Source organism: Coregonus clupeaformis, unplaced genomic scaffold (genome assembly GCF_020615455.1).
Source record: "Coregonus clupeaformis isolate EN_2021a unplaced genomic scaffold, ASM2061545v1 scaf0479, whole genome shotgun sequence".
Lineage (NCBI taxonomy): Eukaryota > Metazoa > Chordata > Actinopteri > Salmoniformes > Salmonidae > Coregonus > Coregonus clupeaformis.
In genome coordinates, this window is record NW_025533934.1 from 195,370 (window position 1) to 223,200 (window position 27,831).

Genomic DNA, 27,831 nt, shown 5'->3' on the forward strand with positions numbered 1-27,831 from the left:
TATATTTGTACAATTTTCTACATTGTAGAATAATAGTGAAGAGATCAAAACTATGAAATAACACATATGGAATCATGTAGTAACCCAAAAAGTGTTAAACAAATCAAAATATATTTTATATTTGAGATTCTTCAAAGTACCCACCCTTTGCCTTGATGACAGCTTTGCACACTCTTCGCATTCTCTCAACCAGTTTCACCTGGAATGCTTTTCCAACAGTCTTGAAGGAGTTCCCACATATGCTGAGCAGTTGTTGGCTGCTTTTCCTTCACTCTGCGGTCCAACTCATCCCAAACCATCTCAATTTTGTTGAGGTCGGGGGATTGTGGAGGCCAGGTCATCTGATGCAGCACTCCATCCCTCTCCTTCTTGGTAAAATAGCCCTTACACAGCCTGGAGGTGTGTTGGGTCATTGTCCTGTTGAAAAACAAATCATAGTCCCACTAAGCCCAAAACAGATGGGATGGTGTATCACTGCAGAATGCTGTGGTAGCCATGCTGGTTAAGTGTGCCTTGAATTCTAAATAAATCACAGACAGTGTCACCAGCAAAGCACCACCACACCATAACACCACCTCCTCCATGCTTTACGGTGGGAACAACACATGCAGAGATCATCCGTTCACCCACACTGCGTCTCACAAGGACTCGGCGGTTGGAACCAAAAATCTCCAATTTGGACTCCAGACCAAAGGACAAATTTCCACCGGTCTAATGTCCATTGCTCGTGTTTCTTGGCTCAAGCAAGTCTCTTCTTATTATTGGTGTCCTTTAGTAGTGGTTTCTTTGCAGCAATTCGACCATGAAGGCCTGATTCACACAGTCCCCTCTGAAAAGTTGATGTTAACATGTGTCTGTTATTTGAACTCTGTGAAGCATTTATTTGGGCTGCAATTTCTGAGGCTGGTAACTCTGATGAACTTATCCTCTGCAGCAGAGGTAACTCTGGGTCTTCCATTCCTGTGGCGGTCCTCATGAGAGCCAGTTTCATCATAGCGCTTGATGGTTTTTGCGATTGCACTTGAAGAAACTTTCAAAGTTCTTGAAATGTTCCATATTGACTGACCTTCATGTCTTGATGTAATGATGGACTGTTGTTTCTTTTTGCTTATTTGAGCTGTTCTTGCCATAATATGGACTTGGTCTTTTACCAAGTAGGGCTATCTTCTGTATATCTCCCCTACCTTGGCTCAAACACATTAAGAAGGAAATACATTCCATAAATTAACTTTTAGGAAGGCACACCAGGTGACTACCTCATGAAGCTGGTTGAGAGAATGCCAAGATTGTGCAAAGCTGTCATCAAGGCAAAGGGTGGCAATTTGAAGAATCTAAAATCTAAAATATATGTTGATTTGTTTAACACTTTTGGTTACTACATGATTCCATATGTCTTATTTTAAAGTTTTGATGTCTTCACTATTATTCTACAATGTAGAAAATAGTAAAAATAAAGAAAAACCCTTGAATGAGTAGGTGTTCTGAAACTTAAGACCGGTAGTGTATATATATATATTCTATTTACCGTTGATGTTGTATATGGAGAAGCGGTTACAGAAGTTAGCCATGTTGGTCTCCTGTCTGAGAGGGGCTTTCTGAGGAGGCTTTTGGACTGTCTCTGGGAAGCCATCATCTAGACTCTGTACAGGGGACAGAGGAATCATGAGTGCACGTCTCTCCACGAGCGCACTGTCGAGCTCACTGACGTCTCTCCACTAGGTCACTGACGTCTCTCCACTAGCTCACTGACGTCTCTCCACTAGCTCACTGCCGTCTCTCCACTAGCTCACTGCCGTCTCTCCACTAGCTCACTGCCGTCTCTCCACTAGCTCACTGCCGTCTCTCCACTAGCTCACTGCCGTCTCTCCACTAGCTCACTGCCGTCTCTCCACTAGCTCACTGCCGTCTCTCCACTAGCTCACTGCCGTCTCTCCACTAGCTCACTGCCGTGTCTCCACTAGCTCACTGCCGTCTCTCCACTAGCTCACTGCCGTCTCTCCACTAGCTCACTGACGTCTCTCCACTAGCTCACTGCCGTCTCTCCACTAGCTCACTGCCGTCTCTCCACTAGCTCACTGCCGTCTCTCCACTAGCTCACTGCCGTCTCTCCACTAGCTCACTGCCATCTCTCCACTAGCTCACTGCCGTCTCTCCACTAGCTCACTGCCGTCTCTCCACTAGCTCACTGCCGTCTCTCCACCAGCTCACTGCCGTCTCTCCACTAGCTCACTGTCGAGTGCACTGACATCTCTCTGTGAATTGTTTGCCCTTTGTCCATGTTTATCAATTCCACATGAATTCAGTATTAAAGTTACGGATAATCCCCACATTTCCTTGGTAATCTAGAATGTTTGGTTACGGTAATTTCTGTTAAATATTTAATATAATATGAATTTACCGATCTCATTATCGTAGTTAGGGTTGCAAAGCTACCGGTAATTCACTGAGTTGATGGTTTATATTGAGGATCATGTTTTAGAGCGGTCATTTTATCATCTTGTTTATTTCATATATTTTACATGTGATCAGGCCACACAGAGGGCCAGAGATAATGACAGACACCTGTGGTCATCTGAAGTACCCAAAAGGGCCACTAGATGTCTTGTGATAGATTACATAAAATCCTTGAAAGATACCAACATTCTGGTAGTTTACTGGTAAACTTAGAAAGTTTACCTTCCCTTTTCAACCCTAATCGTAGTGGACACGTTTTTTTTTGGAGAGGTCACAAACTGCACAACCCTTGTGATAAAGAAGCTTTGGTTTATTTAATTATAGTTACCAGTTTAATGTCCATTTCTTCATTGTCTTTTGTTTGTAACACACGTCTGGTTTCTCCGTCTTGATCGTGCATAGATGTACCTGGTCTGCGCACCAGAATAGGTGTAGCTTCTTGTATATAAGTGCCCGTTTGGGTAGAAGTGCCAGATGATAAGGTAAAGACAGGTTTTGCCTGATGAGAGGCTTTTTCGTTTTAAATGCTGACAAGTCAGAAGTGTGTAAATAAATCATCCGCCATTTTCACCTCGACCTGCCTGCCTCCTGCTGAATCTTTGTCCTTATGACTGCTAGAAGATCCACATTTTAAAATGAGACGGGTAATGGAAATGAAATAGGGCAATACTGCTCAACAGTTTTACATCGCTTAAAGCCCTATTCGCACGGGACTACTATCGCTATAGAACGTGGGCTATGCAATTATTACCCCAGCATGTCCGTTTTTCCAGTGGACGATCCGGACGGATTATTTAGACCAAACTGCCCCTGTAAAAAAATTTTTTTTCTCCCCTCAATCATAATGTGCCGTAATGACGGAAGCCTGGAGGCCCTTCTAGGGGTGAAGATATTTCAAATGTCTAGGGATAACCTTATTATTAATTTTTTTTCACCTTTATTTAACCAGGTAAGCCAGTTGAGAACAAGTTCTCATTTACAACTGCGACCTGGCCAAGATAAAGCAAAGCAGTGCGATAAAAACAACAACACAGAGTTACATATGGGGTAAAAAAAACATAAAGTCAAAAAATACAACAGAAAATCTATATACAGTGTGTGCAAATGTAGCAAGTTATGGAGGTAAGGCAATAAATAGGCCATAGTGCAAAATAATTACAATTAGTATTAACACTGGAATGCTAGATGTGCAAGAGATTATGTGCAAATAGAGATACTGGGGTGCAAAAGAGCAAAATAAATAACAATATGGGGATGAGGTAGTTGGGTGGGCTAATTTCAGATGGGCTGTGTACAGGTGCAGTGATCGGTAAGGTGCTCTGACAACTGATGCTTAAAGTTAGTGAGGGAGATAAGAGTCTCCAGCTTCAGAGATTTTTGCAGTTCGTTCCAGTCATTGGCAGCAGAGAACTGGAAGGAATGGCGGCCAAAGGAGGTGTTGGCTTTGGGAATGACCAGTGAGATATACCTGCTGGAGCGCAGACTACGGGTGGGTGCTGCTATGGTGACCAATGAGCTAAGATAAGGCGGGGATTTGCCTAGCAGTGATTTATAGATGGCCTGGAGCCAGTGGGTTTGACGACGAACATGTAGTGAGGACCAGCCAACAAGAGCGTACAGGTCACAGTGGTGGGTAGTATATGGAGCTTTGGTGACAAAACGGATGGCACTGTGATAGACTACATCCAATTTGCTGAGTAGAGTGTTGGAGGCAATTTTGTAAATGACATCGCCGAAGTCAAGGATCGGTAGGATAGTCAGTTTTACGAGGGCATGTTTGGCAGCATGAGTCAAGGAGGCTTTGTTGCGAAATAGGAAGCCGATTCTAGATTTAACTTTGGATTGGAGATTCTTAATTTGAGTCTGGAAGGAGAGTTTACAGTCTAACCAGACACCTAGGTATTTGTAGTTGTCCACATACTCTAGGTCAGACCCGTCGAGAGTAGTGATTCTAGCCAGGTGGGCGGGTGCCAGCAGCGTTCGATTGAAGAGCATGCATTTAGTTTTACTAGTGTTTAAGAGCAGTTGGAGGCTACTGAAGGAGTGTTGTATGGCATTGAAGCTCGTTTGGAGGTTTGTTAACACAGTGTCCAATGAAGGGCCAGATGTATACAAAATGGTGTCATCTGCGTAGAGGTGGATCTGAGAGTCACCAGCAGCAAGAGCGACATCATTGATATACACAGAGAAAAGAGTCGGCCCAAGAATTGAACCCTGTGGCACCCCCATAGAGACTGCCAGAGGTCCAGACAACAGGCCCTCCGATTTGACACACTGAACTCTATCTGAGAAGTAGTTGGTGAACCAGGCGAGGCAGTCATTTGAGAAACCAAGGCTATTTAGTCTGCCAATAAGAATGCGGTGGTTGACAGAGTCGAAAGCCTTGGCCAGGTCGATGAAGACGGCTGCACAGTACTGTCTATTATCGATCGCGGTTATATTGGCCTAATGACCTTCAGTTTGGAGAAAGTCAAAATAATAATGCATATCAATAAGAACCATGGACTGGAACCTATGCAGACATTAAATTAACTGATGGATTTGGAAATGTATCAATTCATTGACACAATCTCGTCCACTTCATCTTTTAAAAGAGAAGAATGGTACCAGGAAAGTTGATATGTGACAAAACAGTTAATTCATCTGTGGGCTGCCTGCATAGCACTTTATTTTAAGCATCAATTTGTTCCCATGTTCTTACCCAAACTGGGTGCAGCACCTGTTAAACTCTGTAATATCCCTCAAAACACAGAGATGATGATTCACGCGGGATGTATTATCAGAGGACCTTGGAGTTTGCTGAAAAACAGTAGTTTTCTTCCTTCCTGCTAAGTAAAAAGGACTGACATGGCAGAATCGGACAGGACTATAATTACGGATGTGGTGGTTGGTGCTCGTGCACATAATTACATGACCTGAGCGCCCCCGGTAAAACGCATCTAGTCCGAACAGGGCTATATATTAGTGACCTGGTATAATTGGTGACCTGGTATAATGGTGACCTGGTATAATGGTTACCTGGTATAATGGTTACCTGGTATAATGGTGACCTGGTATAATGGTTACCTGTAGTATAATGGTGACCAGGTATAATGGTGACCAGGTATAATGGTGACCAGGTATAATGGTGACCTGGTATAATGGTGACCTGGTATAATGGTGACCTGGTATAATGGTTACCTGTAGTATAATGGTTACCTGTAGTATAATGGTGACCAGGTATAATGGTGACCAGGTATAATGGTGACCTGTAGTATAATGGTGACCAGGTATAATGGTGACCAGGTATAATGGTGACCAGGTATAATGGTGACCTGGTATAATGGTGACCTGGTATAATGGTGACCTGGTATAATACAATTACAATATAAATTAGGTAAGGAAATACAGATTAAGGTCATGCATAACCAACCAACCAACCAACCAATCAATTAACCAACCAACCAATCAAATGTATTTTAGAAATGATAACAGGCATTTCTAGCTGACCTGTGTGGGTTAGGGTTAGTTACCTGTGTGAGTTAGGGTTAGTTACCTGTGTGAGTTAGGGTTAGTTACCTGTGTGAGTTAGGGTTAGTTACCTGTGTGGGTTAGGGTTAAATACCTGTGGGTTAGGGTTAGTTACCTGTGTGAGTTGTGGTTAGTTAACTGTGTGAGTTAGGGTTAGTTACCTGTGTGAGTTAGGGTTAGTTACCTGTGTGAGTTAGGGCTAGTTACCTGTGTGAGTTAGGGCTAGTTACCTGTGTGAGTTAGGGTTAGTTACCTGTGTGAGTTAGGGTTAGTTACCTTTGTGGGTTAGGGTTAGTTACCTGTGTGGGTTAGGCTTAGTTGCATGTGAGTTAGGATTAGTTGCCTGTGTGAGTTAGGGTTAGTTACCTTTGTGGGTTAGGCTTAGTTACCTGTGAGTTAGGGTTAGTGACCTGTTAGGGTTAGTTACCTGTGTGAGTTAGGGTTAGTTACCTGTGTGAGTTAGGGTTAGTTACCTGTGTGAGTTAGGGTTAGTTACCTGAGAGTTAGGGTTAGTTACATGTTAGGGTTAGTTACCTGTGTGAGTTAGGGTTAGTTACCTGTGTGGGTTAGGCTTAGTTACCTGTGAGTTAGGATTAGTTGCCTGTGTGAGTTAGGGTTAGTTACCTTTGTGGGTTAGGCTTAGTTACCTGTGAGTTAGGGTTAGTGACCTGTTAGGGTTAGTTACCTGTGTGCGTTAGGGTTAGTTACCTGTGTGAGTTAGGATTAGTTACCTGTGAGTTAGGGTTAGTTACCTGTGTGAGTTAGGGTTAGTTACCTGTGTGGGTTAGGCTTAGTTACCTGTGAGTTAGGATTAGTTACCTGCGTGAGTTAGGATTAGTTAACTTTGTGGGTTAGGCTTAGTTACCTATGAGTTAGGGTTAGTGACCTGTTAGGGTTAGTTACCTGTGTGAGTTAGGGTTAGTTACCTGTGTGAGTTAGGGTTAGCTTGCTGTGTGGGTTAGGGTTAGTTACCTGTGTGAGTTGTGGTTAGTTAACTGTGTGAGTTAGGGTTAGTTACCTGTGTGAGTTAGGGTTAGTTACCTGTGTGAGTTAGGGCTAGTTACCTGTGTGAGTTAGGGCTAGTTACCTGTGTGAGTTAGGGTTAGTTACCTGTGTGAGTTAGGGTTAGTTACCTTTGTGGGTTAGGGTTAGTTACCTGTGTGGGTTAGGCTTAGTTGCATGTGAGTTAGGATTAGTTGCCTGTGTGAGTTAGGGTTAGTTACCTTTGTGGGTTAGGCTTAGTTACCTGTGAGTTAGGGTTAGTGACCTGTTAGGGTTAGTTACCTGTGTGAGTTAGGGTTAGTTACCTGTGTGAGTTAGGGTTAGTTACCTGTGTGAGTTAGGGTTAGTTACCTGAGAGTTAGGGTTAGTTACATGTTAGGGTTAGTTACCTGTGTGAGTTAGGGTTAGTTACCTGTGTGGGTTAGGCTTAGTTACCTGTGAGTTAGGATTAGTTGCCTGTGTGAGTTAGGGTTAGTTACCTTTGTGGGTTAGGCTTAGTTACCTGTGAGTTAGGGTTAGTGACCTGTTAGGGTTAGTTACCTGTGTGCGTTAGGGTTAGTTACCTGTGTGAGTTAGGATTAGTTACCTGTGAGTTAGGGTTAGTTACCTGTGTGAGTTAGGGTTAGTTACCTGTGTGGGTTAGGCTTAGTTACCTGTGAGTTAGGATTAGTTACCTGCGTGAGTTAGGATTAGTTAACTTTGTGGGTTAGGCTTAGTTACCTATGAGTTAGGGTTAGTGACCTGTTAGGGTTAGTTACCTGTGTGAGTTAGGGTTAGTTACCTGTGTGAGTTAGGGTTAGCTAGCTGTGTGGGTTAGGGTTAGTTACCTGTGTGGATTAGTTACCTGTTAGGGTTAGTTACTTGTGTGAGTTAGGCTTAGTTACCTGTGAGTTAGGGTTAGTTACCAGTTAGAGTTAGTTACATGTGTGAGTTAGGGTTAGTTACCTGTGTCGGTTAGGGTTAGTCACTTGGGTGAGTAAGGGTTAGTTACCTGTGTGGGTTAGGATTAGTTACCTGTGTGAGTTAGGGTTAGTTAACCTGTGTGAGTTAGGGTTAGTTACCTGTGAGTTAGGATTAGTTACCTGTGTGAGTTAGGGTTAGTTACCTTTGTGGAATAGGCTTAGTTAACTGTGTGAGATAGGGTTAGTTACCTGTGTGAGTTAGGGTTAGTTACCTGTGTGTGTTAGGGTTAGTTACATTTGTGGGTTAGGCTTAGTTACCTGTGAGTTAGGGTAAGTGTCCTGTTAGGCTTAGTTACCTGTGTGAGTTGGGGTTAGTTACCTGTGTGAGTTAGGGTTAGTTACCTGTGTGGGTTAGGCTTAGTTACCTGTGGGAGTTAGGGTTAGTTACCTGTGTGGGTTAGGGTTAGTTACCTGTGAGTTAGGGTTAGTTACCTGTGTGGGTTAGGGTTAGTTACCTGTGTGAGTTTGGGTTAGTTACCTGTTAGGGTTAGTTACATGTGTGAGTTAGGGTTAGTTACCTGTTAGGGTTAGTTACCTGTGTGGGTTAGGGTTAGTTACCTGTGTGAGTTAGGGTTAGTTAACCTGTGTGAGTTAGGGTTAGTTACCTGTGTGAGTTAGGCTTAGTTACATGTGTGGGTTAGTTACCTGTGAGTTAGGGTTAGTTATCTGTGTGGGTTAGGGTTAGTTACCTGTGTGAGTTAGGGTTAGTTACCTGTGTGGGTTAGGGTACGTTACCTGTGAGTTAGGGTTAGTTACCTGTGTGTGTTAGGCTTAGTTACCTGTGTGAGTTAGGGTTAGTTACCTGTGTGGGTTAGGCTTAGTTACTGTGGGAGTTAGGGTTAGTTACCTGTGTGGGTTAGGGTTAGTTACCTGTGAGTTAGGGTTAGTTACCTGTTTGTTAGGGTTAGTTACCTGTGAGTTAGGGTTAGTTACCTGTGAGTTAGGGTTAGTTACCTGTGTGGGTTAGGGTTAAATACCTGTGTGAGTTTGGGTTAGTTACCTGTTAGGGTTAGTTACATGTGTGAGTTAGGGTTAGTTACCTGTTAGGGTTAGTTACCTGTTAGGGTTAGTTACCTGTGTGGGTTAGGGTTAGTTACCTGTGTGAGTTAGGGTTAGTTAACCTGTGTGAGTTAGGGTTAGTTACCTGTGTGAGTTAGGCTTAGTTACATGTGTGGGTTAGTTACCTGTGAGTTAGGGTTAGTTACCTGTGTGGGTTAGGGTACGTTACCTGTGAGTTAGGGTTAGTTACCTGTGTGTGTTAGGGTTAGTTACCTTTGTGGGTTAGGGTTAGTTACCTGTGTGGGTTAGGGTACGTTACCTGTGAGTTAGGGTTAGTTACCCGTGTGTGTTAGGGTTAGTTACCTTTGTGGGTTAGGCTTAGTTACCTGTGAGTTAGGGTAAGTGACCTGTTAGGCTTAGTTACCTGTGTGAGTTAGGGTTAGTTACCTGTGTGTGTTAGGGTTAGTTACCTGTGAGTTAGGGTTAGTTACCTGTGAGTGTTAGGGTTAGTTACCTGTGAGTGTTAGGGTTAGTTACCTTTGTGGGTTAGGCTTAGTTACCTGTGAGTTAGGGTTAGTGACCTGTTAGGGTTAGTTACCTGTGTGAGTTTATCCAGCTCTCCCAGCCAGGCTCCAAACATCTTGTCTAGATCCTGATCATCTTTGTCACTGTCCTCCTCCTCTCCTCCCTCGGAGTGGTCCAGCTCCTCTCCTCCCTCGGAGTGGTCCAGCTCCTCATCTGACAGCTGCTCCATCTGCAACACACACAGCGTAATGTTAGTTGTATTTAGCATGCGGTGGTGTTGCCAGTGGCTGAGACATTGGGAGCTCTGGGTGGACAGCATGTGATCAGGGGTGGTGTTGCTTGTGGCTGAGACATTGGGAGCTCTGGGTGGACAGCATGTGATCAGGGGTGGTGTTGCCAGTGGCTGAGACATTGGGAGCTCTGGGTGGACAGCATGTGATCAGGGGTGGTGTTGCCAGTGGCTGAGACATTGGGAGCTCTGGGTAGACAGCATGTGATCAGTGGTGGTGTTGCCAGTGGCTGAGACATTGGGAGCTCTGGGTGGACAGAGAAGGAAGCTATTAGCATCACAGGAACACACGCATCGCGTGTCAGGTCCCTTTCATTCAGCTCCAACAGGCACAGCGTGGAACCCTACATTTCCATGGTAACCTAGGGGTCATAACTGGAGCATGTCACACCTGGCCCCTGACTCCACCCAGGTGTCTAAACCTTCTCAGAGTACCTTCATCATTCGTCCATCCTTTATGTCAACCCATGCTGAGGGTACTTGGCTCATCTTTTGCAGTATGCTGTATGGGATCCTTTGTTATTAAAATGATAAAGTGTCACGTTAGTTTAGATTTGGATTGAAATGCGTGTCTTTGGAACAGACAGATGTTTTACCGCCCTCTGGTGGTCAGTTCTATAATCTCACTCCTTCTCCATCACAGCTCTGTCAGTGTGTGTGTGTGTGTGTGTGTGTGTGTGTGTGTGTGTGTGTGTGTGTGTGTGTGTGTGTGTGTGTGTGTGTGTGTGTGTGTGTGTGTGTGTGTGTGTGTGTGGGTTTGGTCAGTGTTCCCGTCTCATAGCTTTCTAGCTCCCTCTATGGAAGCAGAGTATGATCACTCTCTGTCCTGACAAACATCCTCTGTAGCTCAGCTGGTAGAGCATGGTGCTTGTAACGCCAGGGTAGTGGGTTCGATCCCCGGGACCACCCATACACAAAAAATGTATTCACGCATGACTGTAAGTCACTTTGGATAAAAGTGTCTGCTAAATGGCATATTATTATTATTATTATTATTATTTTATATAAATATTGGAGACATCTGCCCCAGATCTTAAACCTTCTTAAAATGATGTATCTTTTTGGGGGGTTAATTTCCCTACCCTGGCTGGGGGGTTAAATTCCCTACCCTGGCTGGGGGGTTAATTTCCCTACCCTGGCTGGGGGGTTAATTATCCTACCCTAGCTGGGTCCTAGTAGTGAGGTATTGTGATGTGGCTGTGCCAGGCTGTATGGTCCACTGAGGCAGTAGGAGACCCCTACAGTAGCACTTTGATCCTACAATGACATGGGCCAGGACAACCCCTTACATGGGCAGGGACGACCCCTAACATAGGCAGGAATGACCCCTAACATAGGCCGGGATGACCCCTAACATAGGCAGGGACGACCCCTAACATAGGCAGGAATGACCCCTAACATAGGCCAGGATGACCCCTAACATGGGCCAGGATGACCCCTAACATAGGCAGGGATGACCCCTAACATGGGCCAGGATGACCCCTAACATAGGCAGGGATGACCCCTAACATAGGCAGGGATGACCCCTAACATGGCCAGGGATGACCCCTAACATAGGCAGGGACGACCCCTAACATAGGCAGGAACGACCCCTAACATAGGCAGGGACGACCCCTAACATGGGCAGGGATGACCCCTAACATAGGCAGGGACGACCCCTAACATAGGCAGGGATGACCCCTAACATAGGCAGGGATGACCCCTAACATGGGCAGGGATGACCCCTAACATGGGCAGGGATGACCCCTAACATAGGCAGGGATGACCCCTAACACGGACCGGGATGACCCCTAACACGGACCGGGATGACCCCTAACACGGACCGGGATGACCCCTAACACAGGCAGGGATGACCCCTAACACGGACCGGGATGACCCCTAACACGGACCGGGATGACCCCTAACACGGACCGGGATGACCCCTAACATAGGCAGGGATGACCCCTAACACGGACCGGGATGACCCCTAACATAGGCAGGGATGACCCCTAACATAGGCAGGGATGACCCCTAACATAGGCAGGGATGACCCCTAACATAGGCAGGGATGACCCCTAACATGGCCAGGGATGACCCCTAACATGGCCAGGGATGACCCCTAACATGGCCAGGGATGACCCCTAACATGGCCAGGGATGACCCCTAACATAGGCAATGATGACCCCTAACATGGCCAGGGATGACCCCTAACATGGGCCAGGGATGACCCCTAACATGGCCAGGGATGACCCCTAACATAGGCAATGATGACCCCTAACATGGCCAGGGATGACCCCTAACATGGGCCAGGGATGACCCCTAACATGGCCAGGGATGACCCCTAACATGGGCAGGGATGACCCCTAACATGGGCCAGGGATGACCCCTAACATGGCCAGGGATGACCCCTAACATGGCCAGGGATGACCCCTAACATGGGCCAGGGATGACCCCTAACACGGACCGGGATGACCCCTAACATGGGCAGGGATGACCCCTAACATGGGCAAGGATGACCCCTAACATGGCCAGGGATGACCCCTAACATGAGCAAGGATGACCCCTAACATGGCCAGGGATGACCCCTAACACGGGCAGGGATGACCCCTAACATGGGCCAGGATGACCCCTAACATGGGCCAGGATGACCCCTAACATGGGCCAGGATGACCCCTAACATGGGCCAGGGATGACCCCTAACATGGGCCAGGATGACCCCTAACATGGGCCAGGATGACCCCTAACATGGGCCAGGATGACCCCTAACATGGGCCAGGGATGACCCCTAACATGGCCAGGGATGACCCCTAACATGGCCAGGGATGACCCCTAACATGGCCAGGATGACCCCTAACATGGGCCAGGATGACCCCTAACATGGCCAGGGATGACCCCTAACATGGCCAGGGATGACCCCTAACATGGCCAGGGATGACCCCTAGGAACAGTTCCATCTACAGTACAACAGGGAAGGAGAATTAGAGCGGCATTATGTTCCATGTCAAATCAATTGCAAAAACATAACTCAAATCTTCTGCTTATCAAGCACATACAGTGGGGAGAACAAGTATTTGATACACTGCCGATTTTGCAGGTTTTCCTACTTACAAAGCATGTAGAGGTCTGTAATTTTTATCATAGGTACACTTCAACTGTGAGAGACGGAATCTAAAACAAAAATCCAGAAAATCGAATTAGCATTTTATTGCATGACATAAGTATTTGATACATCAGAAAAGCAGAACTTAATATTTGGTACAGAAACCTTTGTTTGCAATTACAGAGATCATACGTTTCCTGTAGGTCTTGACCAGGTTTGCACACACTGCAGCAAGGATTTTGGCCCACTCCTCCATACAGACCTTCTCCAGATCCTTCAGGTTTCGGGGCTGTCGCTGGGCAATACGGACTTTCAGCTCCCTCCAAAGATTTTCTATTGGGTTCAGGTCTGGAGACTGGCTAGGCCACTCCAGGACCTTGAGATGCTTCTTACGGAGCCACTCCTTAGTTGCCCTGGCTGTGTGTTTCGGGTCGTTGTCATGCTGGAAGACCCAGCCACGACCCATCTTCAATGCTCTTACTGAGGGAAGGAGGTTGTTGGCCAAGATCTCGCGATACATGGCCCCATCCATCCTCCCCTCAATGCGGTGCAGTCATCCTGTCCCCTTTGCAGAAAAGCATCCCCAAAGAATGATGTTTCCACCTCCATGCTTCACGGTTGGGATGGTGTTCTTGGGGTTGTACTCATCCTTCTTCTTCCTCCAAACACGGCGAGTGGAGTTTAGACCAAAACACTCTATTTTTGTCTCATCAGACCACATGACCTTCTCCCATTCCTCCTCTGGATCATCCAGATGGTCATTGGCAAACTTCAGACGGGCCTGGACATGCGCTGGTTTGAGCAGGGGGACCTTGCGTGCGCTGCAGGATTTTAATCCATGACGGCGTAGTGTGTTACTAATGGTTTTCTTTGAGACTGTGGTCCCAGCTCTCTTCAGGTCATTGACCAGGTCCTGCCGTGTAGTTCTGGGCTGATCCCTCACCTTCCTCATGATCATTGATGCCCCACGAGGTGAGATCTTGCATGGAGCCCCAGACCGAGGGTGATTGACCGTCATCTTGAAATTCTTCCATTTTCTAATAATTGCGCCAACAGTTGTTGCCTTCTCACCAAGCTGCTTGCCTATTGTCCTGTAGCCCATCCCAGCCTTGTGCAGGTCTACAATTTTATCCCTGATGTCCTTACACAGCTCTCTGGTCTTGGCCATTGTGGAGAGGTTGGAGTCTGTTTGATTGAGTGTGTGGACAGGTGTCTTTTATACAGGTAACGAGTTCAAACAGGTGCAGTTAATACAGGTAATGAGTGGAGAACAGGAGGGCTTCATAAAGAAAAACTAACAGGTCTGTGAGAGCCGGAATTCTTACTGGTTGGTAGGTGATCAAATACTTATGTCATGCAATAAAATGCTAATTAATTACTTAAAAATCATACAATGTGATTTTCTGGATTTTTGTTTTAGATTCCGTCTCTCACAGTTGAAGTGTACCTATGATAAAAATGACAGACCTCTACATGCTTTGTAAGTAGGAAAACCTGCATAATCGGCAGTGTATGAAATAGTTGTTCTCCCCACTGTAGCTGTTCTCTACTGTAACTCTGGCACAGATGGTGAGTCTATCCTGGTAAAGACAGAGTTCTGACAACCTGGAGAGTGTGATTGGACAAGGAGCAGCAAGATGCTCTTCACGCATCAGAGCATGACCACTAGGGTCACATCTCATCATGGTGTGAAGTAGACACACACTCAAACGTTCTTTACATTTTACACAAAATATCTGCAAAAATATTGGGATTTATACGTTTACATGTTTCCTGTTATAAATCAGACCTGTCATAAAACTTTGCGTGAGTGAATGAGCATTATAACTCCCCTGAATAACGTACATTTTATTGTGACAATAACACCTTATCTGCTGTATACTTTGGAAGTATTGGAATTAGGCCAAGACAGTATCTAAAGGAAACAGCAATGGCCAACTTGATCAAATATCTTCGTAGGTGTTGGCAGAATGTTTTCTTTTGCAGTGACATTTGCTGTATCTAACCGTTTTCTAAAAGACAAAAACCAATTGCAAATGGTTGTGGACCTATAAACAGATCGAAGGCATTTATGATATGTATTATGTTAATAAATGAAATATTGTCAACTTGAGAAATTTGACATGACAGTATTCAGACGTAGCCTACAAACGTCGATGGCTACGGTGCTTCGGATGGGAACGCATACAGCAAAATATAGGAAAATACTTGAAATAGCTTACAGTGAGGGAAAAAAGTATTTGATCCCCTGCTGATTTTGTACATTTGCCCACTGACAAAGACATGATCAGTCTATAATTTTAATGGTGGGTTTATTTGAACAGTGAGAGACAGAATAACAACAAAAAAATTCAGAAAAACACATGTCAAAATGTTTTATAAATTGATTTGCATTTTAATGAGGGAAATAAGTATTTGACCCCCTCTCAATCAGAAAGCTTTCTGGCTCCCAGGTGTCTTTTATACAGGTAACGAGCTGAGATTAGGAGCACACTCTTAAAGGGAGTGCTCCTAATCTCAGCTTGTTACCTGTATAAAAGACACCTGTCCACAGAAGCAATCAATCAATCAGATTCCAAACTCTCCACCATGGCCAAGACCAAAGAGCTCTCCAAGGATGTCAGGGACAAGATTGTAGACCTACACAAGGCTGGAATGGGCTACAAGACCATCGCCAAGCAGCTTGGTGAGAAGGTGACAACAGTTGGTGCGATTATTCGAAAATGGAAGAAACACAAAATAACTGTCAATCTCCCTCGGCCTGGGGCTCCATGCAATATCTCACCTCGTGGAGTTGCAATGATCATGAGAACGGTGAGGAATCGGCCCAGAACTACACGGGAGGATCTCAAGGCAGCTGGGACCATAGTCACCAAGAAAACAATTGGTAACACACTACGCCGTGAAGGACTGAAATCCTTAGCGCCCGCAAGGTCCCCCTGCTCAAGAAAGCACATATGCATGCCCGTCTGAAGTTTGCCAATGAACATCTGAATGATTCAGAGGAGAACTGGGTGAAAGTGTTGTGGTCAGATGAGACCAAAATTGAGCTCTTTGGCATCAACTCAACTCGCCGTGTTTGGAGGAGGAGGAATGCTGCCTATGACCCCAAGAACACCATCCCCACCGTCAAACATGGAGGTGGAAACATTATGCTTTGGGGTTGTTTTTCTGCTAAGGGGACAGGACAACTTCACCGCATCAAAGGGACGATGGACGGGGCCATGTACCGTCAAATCTAGGGTGAGAACCTCCTTCCCTCAGCCAGGGCATTGAAAATGGGTTGTGGATGGGTATTCCAGCATGACAATGACCCAAAACACACGGCCAAGGCAACAAAGGAGTGGCTCAAGAAGAAGCACATTAAGGTCCTGGAGTGGCCTAGCCAGTCTCCAGACCTTAATCCCATAGAAAATATGTGGATGGAGTTGAAGGTTCGAGTTGCCAAACGTCAGCCTCGAAACCTTAATGACTTGGAGAAGATCTGCAAAGAGGAGTGGGACAAAATCCCTCCTGAGATGTGTGCAAACCTGGTGGCCAATTACAAGAAACGTCTGACCTCTGTGATTGCCAACAAGGGTTTTGCCACCAGGTACTAAGTCATGTTTTGCAGAGGGGTCAAATACTTATTTCCCTCATTAAAATGCAAATCAATTCATAACATTTGCCAAAGGTTTTTTTTTTTTTTTTTTTGTTATTCTGTCTCTCACTGTTCAAATAAACCCACCATTAAAATTATAGACTGATAATGTCTAGAGGTCAGTTAGGGGGGAACACAGAGGGGGGGGAACACAGAGGGGGGAACACAGAGGGGGGAACACAGAGGGGGGAACACAGAGGAATTCATCCCAAATGGCACCATAGGACCTATATGCCCTGGTCTAAAGTAGTGCACTATAAAGGGAATAGGGTGTTATTTGGGATACAGACAAGGACACTGACATACACTGAGTGTACAAAACATTATGAACACCTGCTCTTTCCGTGACATAGACTGACCAGGTGAATCCAGGTGAAAGCTATGATCCCTTAATGATGTCACCTGTTAAATCCATTTCAATCAGTGTAGATGAAGGGGAGGAGACAGGTTAAAGGAGGATTTTTAAGCCTTGATACAATTGAGACATGGATCCTGTCATTGCTCATCCATCTATGTATATATTCTTAAATTCCATTCCTTACTAGATTTGTGTGTATTTGGTATATGTTGTGAAATGGTTAGATATTGCTTGTTAGATATTACTGCACTGTCGGAGCTAGAAGCACAAGCATTTCGCTACACCCGCAATAACATCTGCTAAACACGTGCATGTGACAAATAACATTTGATTTGATTTGATTGTGTATTTGTGCCATTCAGAGGGTGAATGGGCAAGACAAAAGTGCCTTTGAATGTGCCATGCGCACCGGTTTGTGTCAAGAACTGCAACGCTGTTTGCTGGGTTTTTTACGCTCAACAGTTTCCCGTGTGTATCAAGATTGGTCCACCAACCACCCAAAGGACATCCAGCCAACTTGACACAACTGTGGGAAGCATTGGAGTCAACATGGGCCAGCATCCCTGTAGAACGCTTGACACCTTGTAGAGCCCATGCCCCGACAAATTGAGGCTGTTCTGAGGACAAACGTAATATTAGGAAGGTGACATGGCAGCTCTGCTTCTAGCTCCTAAACAACTTTGCAGTATTTTGTTTTTTTGCCTTCTGGACCGGCAGCCTTGCGAGGGTTAACACGCTTAAATGTCTTACTCACGTCGGCCACGGAGAAGGGGAGGCCACAGTCCTTGGGAGCGGTCCGCGTCGGTGGCACTGTGTTATCCTCAAAGTGTTTGAAGAACGTGTTTAGCTTGTGGTCCTCTGTAGCTCAGCTGGTAGAGCACGGCGCTTGTAACGCCAAGGTAGTGGGTTCGATCCCCGGGACCACCCATACACAAAAAAAATGTATGCACGCACGACTGTAAGTCGCTTTGGATAAAAGCGTCTGCTAAATGGCATATTATTATTATTATTATTTTTAGCTTGTCCGGAAGCAAGACTGTGTCGGCGACGTGGCTGGTTTTCCCTTTGTAGTCTGTGATTGTCTGTAGACCCTGCCATATACGTCTCGTGTCTGAGCCGTTGAATTGCGACTCCACTTTGTCTCTGTACTGACGTTCTGCCTGTTTGATTGCCTTACGGAGGGAATAACTACACTGTTTGTATTCGGCCATATTCCCAGTCATCTTGCCATGGTTAAATGTGGTGCTTCGCGTTTTCAGTTTTGCGCGAATGCTGCCATCTATCCACGGTTTCTGGTTTGGGTATGTTTTAACAGTCATGGTGGGTACAACATCTCCTATACACTTCCTGATGACCTCAGTCACCGTATCCGTGTATTTGTCGATGTTACTCTCTGAGGTTACCCGGAACATATCCCAGTCCGCGTGATCAAAACAATCTTGAAGCATGGATTCCGATTGTTCAGACCAGCGTTGAATAGAGTTTAGCACGGGTACTTCCTGTTTGAGTTTCTGCCTATAGGAAGGGAGGAGCAAAATGGAGTCGTGATCAGATTTGCCGAAGGGAGGGCGGGGGAGGACCTTGTAGGCATTTCGAAAAGTTGAATAGCAATGGCCCAATGTTTTCTCAGAGTGAGTAATACAGTCAATGTGTTGGTAGAACTTCGGAAGCATTTTCCTCAAATTTGCTTTGTTAAAATCCCCAGCTACACTCAATGCGGCCTCAGGATATGTGGTTTCCAGTTTGCATAAAGTCCAGTGTAGTTCCTTGAGGGCCGTCGTGGTATCTGCTTGAGGGGGAATATACACGGCTGGGACTATAACCGAAGGGAATTCTCTTGGGAGGTAATACGGTCGGCATTTTGATTGTGAGGTATTCTAGGTTGGATGAACAAAAGGACTTGAGTTTCTGTATGTTATCACAATCACACCATGAGTAGTTAATCATGAAACGCCTTTCTTCTTCCCGGAGAGTTCTTTATTCCTGTCTGCGCCATGAACTGAGATCCCAGCAGGCTGTATGGACGGGGACAGTATATCCGTGAAACAGAGTATGTTACAATCCCTGATGTCTCTCTGGAAGGAGATCCTCGCCCTGAGCTCGTCTACTTTATTGTCCAGAGACTGAACATTAGCGAGTAATATACTTGGAAGCGGTAGATGGTGTGCACGCCTCCTGAGTCGGACTAGAAGTCCACTCCGAATACCTCTTCTTCGCCGGCGGCGTCATGGAGCAGCCTCTGGGATAAGTTAAATTGCCCTGGTGGGTACGAACAAAGGATACAATTTGGGAAAGTCGTATTCCTGGTCGTAATTCTGGTTAGTTACCGCCGCTCTGATATCCAAAAGTTATTTCCGGTTTCATGTAATAACACAAAAAACGTCCTGGGCTAATAATGTAAGAAATACCACACAAAAAAACTAAATACTGCAAAGTTGCTTAGGAGCTAGAAGCAGAGCTGCCATGTCTGTTGCTGAGGAGCTAGAAGCAGAGCTGCCATGTCTGTTGCTTAGGAGCTAGAAGCAGAGCTGCCATGTCTGTTGCTTAGGAGCTAGAAGCAGAGCTGCCATGTCTGTTGCTTAGGAGCTAGAAGCAGAGCTGCCATGTCTGTTGCTTAGGAGCTAGAAGCAGAGCTGCCATCTCTGTCGGCGCCATCTTTAGATGTACATCAGGGGATTAAATGGTACTGTACTGTGCTGTGAGATGAGGACATCAGGGGATTAAATGGTACTGTACTGTGCTGTGAGATGAGGACATCAGGGGTTTAAATGGTACTGTACTGTGAGATGAGGACATCAGGGGTTTAAATGGTACTGTACTGTGAGATGAGGACATCGGGGGTTTAAATGGTACTGTACTGTGAGATGAGGACATCGGGGGTTTAAATGGTACTGTACTGTACTGTGAGATGAGGACATCAGGGGATTAAATGGTACTGTACTGTGAGATGAGGACATCAGGGGATTAAATGGTACTGTGCTGTGAGATGAGGACATCAGGGGTTTAAATGGTACTGTGCTGTGAGATGAGGACATCAGGGGTTTAAATGGTACTGTACTGTGCTGTGAGATGAGGACATCAGGGGTTTAAATGGTACTGTACTGTGAGATGAGGACATCAGGGGATTAAATGGTACTGTACTGTGCTGTGAGATGAGGACATCAGGGGTTTAAATGGTACTGTGCTGTGAGATGAGGACATCAGGGGTTTAAATGGTACTGTACTGTGAGATGAGGACATCAGGGGATTAAATGGTACTGTACTGTGAGATGAGGACATCAGGGGTTTAAATGGTACTGTACTGTGAGATGAGGACATCAGGGGTTTAAATGGTACTGTACTGTGAGATGAGGACATCAGGGGTTTAAATGGTACTGTACTGTGAGATGAGGACATCAGGGGATTAAATGGTACTGTACTGTGAGATGAGGACATCAGGGGTTTAAATGGTACTGTGCTGTGAGATGAGGACATCAGGGGTTTAAATGGTACTGTACTGTGCTGTGAGATGAGGACATCAGGGGTTTAAATGATATTATAAACTGGGTGGTTCGAGCCCTGAATGCTGATTGGCTGACAGCCGTGGTATTACAGACTGTATACCACGGGTACGACAAAACATGTATTTTTACTGCTATAATTAGGTTGATAACCAGTTCATAATAGCAATAAGGCACCTCAGGGGTTTGTGATATATGGCCAATATACCACGGTTAAGGGCTGTGTCCAGGCACTCCGCATTGTGTTGTGCTTAAGAACAGCCTTTAGCCGTGGTATATTGGCAATATACCACACCCTCTCGGGCCTTATTGCTTAACTGTACTTTACTGTGAGATGAGGACATCAACCACGCCTCTCCAGCGAACTCTACTTTGGGGAGTTGTGGGCAGAGCATTTCTTTTCCCCCCCAAGAGAGATTCTTAGCTCACTACTAAAATATGTTTTGAATCTTCTCTCCACTCCTCCCCAAACTCAAAACTATTTTTCTTCGTTCTCTCCTGGTTTATTCCTGGACAGCTGCGTTCCTCCCATAGACCTATATAGACATATAACTGCTTCTCTCCTCCCTAGAGAGAGTGAAAAGACAAGCAATTAGAGGAGAGCTGTGCTATGATTAGCTCCCTGTGGTTTATCAGGCCTGTCAGGATGAGACTGGAGGGGTTGGGCTAAGGGCAAGGCTAAAGCTAGTGTAGGGTAGTGTAGTGTAGTGTAGTGTAGTGTAGGGTAGGGTAGTGTAGGGTAGTGTAGGCTAGGGTAGTGTAGGGGAGGGTAGTGTAGGGTAGTGTAGTGTAGTGTTGGGTAGGGCAGGATAGGGTAGTGTAGTGTAGGGTAGGGTAGTGTAGGGTAGTGTAGTGTAGGGTAGGGTAGTGTAGGGTAGTGTAGGCTAGGGTAGTGTAGGAGAGGGTAGTGTAGGGTAGTGTAGGGCAGGGTAGTGTAGGGTAGTGTAGGGCAGGGTAGTGTAGTGTAGGTCAGGGTAGTGCAGGGCAGTGTAGGGTAGTGTAGGGTAGGGTAGGGTAGTGTAGGGTAGTGTAGGGTGTAGGGTAGGGTAGTGTAGGGTGGTGTAGGGTAGGGTGGAGGGTAGTGTAGGGTAGTGTAGGGTAGGGTGAGTGTAGGGTAGTGTAGGGTAGTGTAGGGCAGGGTAGTGTAGGGTGAGTGTAGGGTAGTGTAGTGAGTTGGGTAGGGTAGGGTGAGGGTAGGGCAGTGGGGTAGTGTAGGGTAGGTGTAGTGTAGTGTAGTGTAGGGTAGGGTAGGGTGGAGTGTAGGGTAGTGTAGGGTAGGGGTAGGGTAGGGTGGTGTAGTGTAGTGTAGTGTAGGGCAGGGTAGTGTAGGGTAGGGTAGGGTAGTGTAGGGTAGGGTAGTGTAGTGATTGGGTAGGGTAGGGTAGGGTAGTGTAGGGTGGTGTAGGGTAGTGTAGGGTAGGGTAGTGTAGGGTGTAGGGTGGTGTAGGGTGGTGTAGGGTAGTGTAGGGTAGGGTAGTGTAGGCTAGGGTAGTGTAGGGGAGGGTAGTGTAGGGTAGTGTAGGTCAGGGTAGTGTAGGGTAGTGTAGGGCAGGGTAGTGGTAGTGTAGGGTCAGGGTAGTGTAGGGTAGGGTAGTGTAGGGTAGGGGTAGTGTAGGGTAGTGTAGGGTAGTGTAGGGTAGGGTAGTGTAGGGTAGGGTAGTGTAGGGCAGGGTAGTGTAGGGTAGTGTAGGGTAGGGTAGGGTAGGGTAGTGTAGGGCAGGGTAGTGTAGTGTAGGTCAGGGTAGTGTAGGGTAGTGTAGGGTAGGGTAGGGTAGGGTAGTGTAGGGTAGGGTAGTGTAGGGTAGTGTAGGGTAGTGTAGTGTAGGTCAGGGTAGTGTAGGGTAGTGTAGGGCAGGGTAGTGTAGTGTAGGTCAGGGTAGTGTAGGGTAGGTGTGAGTGTAGGGTAGGGTAGGGTAGGGTAGTGTAGGGTAGTGTAGGGTAGGGTGGGGTAGTGTAGGGCAGGGTAGTGTAGTGTAGGTCAGTGTAGGGTAGGGTAGTGTAGGGTCAGGGTAGTGTAGGGTCAGGGCAGGGTAGTGTAGGGTAGGGTAGTGTAGGGTAGGGTAGGGTAGTGAGGTGTAGGGTCAGGGTAGTGTAGGGTGAGTGTAGGGTAGGGTAGTGTAGTGTAGGGTCAGGGTAGTGTAGGGGAGGGTAGTGTAGGGCAGGGTAGTGTAGGGTGGTGTAGGGTAGTGTAGGGTAGGGTAGTGTAGGGCAGGGTAGTGTAGTGTAGGGTGTAGGGCAGGGTAGTGTAGTGTAGGGTCAGGGTAGGGTAGTGTAGGGTAGGGTAGTGTAGGGTAGGGTAGTGTAGGGTAGTGTAGTGTTGGGTAGGGTAGGGTGAGTGTAGTGATAGGGTAGTGTAGGGCAGTGTAGGGTAGGGTAGTGTAGGGCAGGGTAGTGTAGGATAGGGTAGGGTAGTGTAGTGATTGTGTAGGGTAGGGTAGGATAGGGTAGGGTAGTGTAGTGATTGGGTAGGGTAGGGTGGTGTAGGATAGGGTAGTGTAGGGCAGTGTAGGGTAGGGTAGTGTAGGGTAGGGTAGTGTAGTGATTGTGTAGGGTAGGGTGGTGTAGGGTAGGGTAGTGTAGTGATTGTGTAGGGTAGGGTAGGGTAGGATAGGGTAGGGTAGTGTAGTGATTGGGTAGGGTAGGGTAGGGTGGTGTAGGGTAGGGTAGTGTAGGGTAGTGTAGGGTAGGGTAGTGTAGGGTAGGGTAGTGTAGGGTGGTGTAGGGTAGTGTAGGGTAGTGTAGGGTAGGGTAGTGTAGGGCAGGGTAGTGTAGTGTAGTGTAGGGCAGGGTAGTGTAGGATAGGGTAGGGTAGTGTAGTGATTGGGTAGGGTAGGGTAGGGTAGGGTGGTGTAGGGTAGGGTAGGGTAGTGTAGTGTAGTGTGGTGTAGGGTGGTGTAGGGTAGTGTAGTGTAGTGTGGTGTAGGGTGGTGTAGGGTAGTGTAGGGTAGTGTAGGGGTGGTGTAGGTGAGGGTGGTGTAGGGTGGTGTAGGGTGTGCAGGGTAGTGTAGGGTAGTGTAGGGGTAGGGTAGTGTAGGGTAGGGGTAGGGTAGTGTAGGGTAGTGTAGGGTAGTGTAGGGGTAGTGTAGGGTAGTGTAGGGTAGTGTAGGGTAGTGTAGGGCAGGGTAGTGTAGTGTAGTGTAGTGTAGTGTAGGGCAGGGTAGTGTAGGATAGGGTAGGGTAGTGTAGTGATTGTGTAGGGTAGGGTAGGATAGGGTAGGGTAGTGTAGTGATTGGGTAGGGTAGGGTGGTGTAGGGTAGGGTAGTGTAGGGTGGTGTAGGGTAGTGTAGGGTAGGGTAGTGTAGGGTAGGGTAGTGTAGGGTGGTGTAGGGTAGGGTAGTGTGGTGTAGTGTGGTGTAGGGTGGTGTAGGGTAGGGTAGGGTAGTGTAGTGTAGTGTGGTGTAGGGTAGGGTAGGGTAGTGTAGTGTAATGTAGCTTAGAAAGAAAGTTGATATTAAAACCAATAGAACATGAGATAAATGCTGGTTAATAATGGCATGAAGAAGTCTTTAGAAAATAATTGCCTCCACGTTTGTATGGTTCTATTTTGGCTACTTTGAAGCAAGGCAAGACATTCCTCATGATTTAAAGTAAAGTAAAAAGTTCAGGTCTCAAACAATTATACTGACAAGCTCACATGTAAAGAGGTGGGGTGACACAGGGACAGCCTCCCTACCGTTGACTATAGCCTACGCATTCGAATGGGAGGCGCGCTTTGATTACAAATTGAGATTGAGAAATAAAAACAGTAGCTCTTTTAATCATGGCCATCAAAACAGTTTTTAACACGCGATTGCATTTAGAATTGTTATTTGTTGCGCAATGACTGGGCTTCTAAAAGCACGTTTCACTCCAGTACCAGCTTTTTGAGGAGCTGCTCTCTCTGTCTGACAGGTGATAGGATATTCCACTCCTCAAACCAGGCTCTCTCGCTGCTCTCTCTCTCCTGACAGGTGATAGGATATTCCACTCCTCAAACCAGGCTCTGGACCTGCTCTCTCTCTGTCTGACAGGTGGTAGGATATTCCTCTCCTCAACCAGGCTCTCTCGTGCTCTCTCTCTGTCTGACAGGTGGTAGGATATTCCTTCTTGACCTGTCTCTCTGTTGACAGGTGATAGGTAAACCAGGCTCTTGTCTCCCTCTCTCTGTCTGACAGGTGATAGGATATTCCTCTCCTCAAACCAGGCTCTCTCGCGCCTCTCTCTGTCTGACAGGTGATAGGATATTCCTCTCCTCAAACCAGGCTCTGGACCTGTCTCTCTCTCTGACAGGTGATAGGATATTCCTCTCCTCAAACCAGGCTCTCTCGCTGCTCTCTCTCTGTCTGACAGGTGATAGGATATTCCTCTCCTCAAACCAGGCTCTGGACCTGCTCTCTCTCTCTGACAGGTGATAGGATATTCCTCTCCTCAAACCAGGCTCTGGACCTGCTCTCTCTCTGTCTGACAGGTGATAGGATATTCTGTCGACTCCGAGGTTAGCTGTTCTGACGTCCAGGGCTGTCGACTCCGAGGTTAGTGGTCGCTGTTCTGATGTCCAGGGCGGTTTTCGGTCATAGGAAATTAAGGCGGAGACATTATGTGCAAAACAAGTTATACTGAACAAAAATATAAACACAGCATGTAAAGTGTTGGTCCTCGAATTTTTCCATGTGCACAAAAAGCTTATTTCTCTCAAATGTTTTGCACAAATTTGTTTACATCCCTGCATTTCTCCTTTGGCAAGATAATCCACCCACCTGACAGGTGTGGCATATCAAGAAGCTGATTAAACAGCATGATCATTACACAGGTGTACCTTGTACTGGGGACAATAAAAGGCCACTCAAATGTGCAGTTTTGTCACACAACACAATGCTACAGATGTCTCAAGTTTTGAGGGAGTGTGCAATTGGCATGCTGACTGCAGGAATGTCCACCAGAGCTGTTGCCAGAGAATTGAATGTTCATTTCTCTACCATAAGCCGCCTCCAACGTCATTTTAGACAATTTGGCAGTATGTCCAACCGCATACTACAAGGACCACATGTAACCACGCCAGCCCAGGACCTCCATATCCGGCTTCTTCACCTGCAGGATCGTCTGAGACCAGCCAGCTGGACCGCTGATGAAATTGTGGGTTTGGACAACCAAATAATTTCTGCACTGTCAGAAACAGTCTCAGCAAAGCTCATCTGCGTGCTCGTCGTCCTCACCAGGGTCTTGACCTGACTGCGGTTCGGCAAGCAGTTTGCTAATGTCAACGTTCTGAACAGAGTGCCCCATGTTGGCGGTGGGGTTATGGTATGTGCAGGCATAAGCTACAGACAACAAACAACATTTGCATTTTATCGATGGCAATTTGAATGGACAGAGATACCGTGACGAGATCCTGAGGCCCATTGTCGTGCCATTCATCCGCTGCCATCACCTCATGTTTCAGCCCCATGGCAGAGTGTTATAATCAAATAACTACTCAGTGCACTAACTTGTTCCAGAGCTGAGTTATTGGACTGCCAGGGACAAGGACATGGGTTACTGATGGACCGTGCCAGGGATAACCAACCAGAGACTGCCAGGGCTAACCAACCAGAGACTGTCAGGGCTAACCAACCAGAGACTGCCAGGGCTAACCAACCAGAGACTGCCAGGGCTAACCAACCAGAGACTGCCAGGGCTAACCAACCAGAGACTGCTAACCAACCAGAGACTGCCAGGGCTAACCAACCAGACACTGCCAGGGCTAACCAACCAGAGACTGCCAGGGCTAACCAACCAGAGACTGCTAACCAACCAGAGACTGCTAACCAACCAGAGACTGCCAGGGCTAACCAACCAGAGACTGCTAACCAACCAGAGACTGCCAGGGCTAACCAACCAGAGACTGCCAGGGCTAACCAACCAGAGACTGCTAACCAACCAGAGACTGCTAACCAACCAGAGACTGCCAGGGCTAATCAACCAGAGACTGCCAGGGCTAACCAACCAGAGACTGCTAACCAACCAGAGACTGCCAGGGCTAACCAACCAGACACTGCCAGGGCTAACCAACCAATCACTGCCAGGGCTAACCAACCAGAGACTGCTAACCAACCAGAGACTGCTAACCAACCAGAGACTGCCAGGGCTAACCAACCAGAGACTGCCAGGGCTAACCAACCAGAGACTGCCAGGGTTAACCAACCAGAGACTGCTAACCAACCAGAGACTGCCAGGGCTAACCAACCAGAGACTGCTAACCAACCAGAGACTGCCAGGGCTAACCAACCTGACGTCTGGCCAGAAGTGCTTTGAAAGACTGGTCATGGCTCACATCAACAGCATAATCCCAGAAACCCTAGACCCACTCCAATTTGCATACCGCCCAACAGATCCACAGATGATGCAATCTCTATCGCACTCCACACTGCCCTTTCCCACCTGGACAAGAGGAACACCTACGTGAGAATGCTATTCATTGACTACAGCTCAGCATTCAACACCATAGTGCCCTCTAAGCTCATCACTAAGCTAAGGATCCTGGGACTAAACACCTCCCTCTGCAACTGGATCCTGGACTTCCTGACGGGCCGCCCCCAGGTGGTAAGGGTAGGTAACAACACATCTGCCACACTGATCCTCAACACGGGGGCCCCTCAGGGGGTGCGTGCTCAGTCCCCTCCTGTACTCTCTGTTCACCCATGACTGCATGGCCAGGCACGACTCCAACACCATCATTAAGTTTGCCGACGACACAACAGTGGTAGGCCTGATCACCGACAACGATGAGACAGCCTATAGGGGAGGAGGTCAGAGATCTGGCCGTGTGGTGCCAGGACAACAACCTCTCCCCTCAACGTGACCAAGACAAAGGAGATGATTGTGGACTACAGGGAAAAAAAAAGAGGACTGAGCACGCCCCCCATTCTCATCGACGGGGCTGTAGTGGAACAGGTTGAGAGCTTCAAGTTCCTTGGTGTCCACATCACCAACGAACTATCATGGTCCAAGCACACCAAGACAGTCGTGAAGAGGGCACGACAAAGCCTATTCCCCCTCAGGAGACTAAAAGATTTGGCATGGGTCCTCAGATCCTCAAAAAAATTCTACAGCTGCACCATCGAGAGCATCCTGACTGGTTGCATCACCGCCTGGTATGGCAACTGCTTGGCCCTCTGACCGCAAGGCACTACAGAGGGTAGTGCGTACGGCCCAGTACATCACTGGGGCAAAGCTCCCCTGCCATCCAAGACCTCTATACCAGGCGGTGTCAGAGGAAGGCCCTCAAAATTGTCAAAGACTCCAGCCACCCTAGTCATAGACTGTTCTCTCTGCTACCGCCAGGGCAAGCGGTACCGGAGTGCCAAGTCTAGGTCCAAAAGACTTCTCAACAGCTTCTACCACAAGCCATAAGACTCCTGAACAGCTAATCATGGCTACCAGGACTATTTGCACTGCCCCCCACCCCATCCTTTTACGCTGCTGCTACTCTGTTAAGTATTTATGCATAGTCACTTTAACTCTACCCACATGTACATATTACCTCAACTACCTCAA

At 46.9% G+C, this 27,831-nt stretch overlaps 1 protein-coding gene across 1 annotated transcript in view; it reads right to left on the reverse strand.

The window, feature by feature from the left end:
• Positions 1-27,831, reverse strand: part of LOC121563788 (ras-associated and pleckstrin homology domains-containing protein 1-like) — a 167,871-nt gene that overhangs the window by 63,649 nt on the left and 76,391 nt on the right. The window contains 2 exon segments of the mRNA XM_045215604.1: positions 1,526-1,640; positions 9,526-9,681. Of these exon segments, the coding sequence (XP_045071539.1) occupies positions 1,526-1,640; positions 9,526-9,681 (271 nt within the window).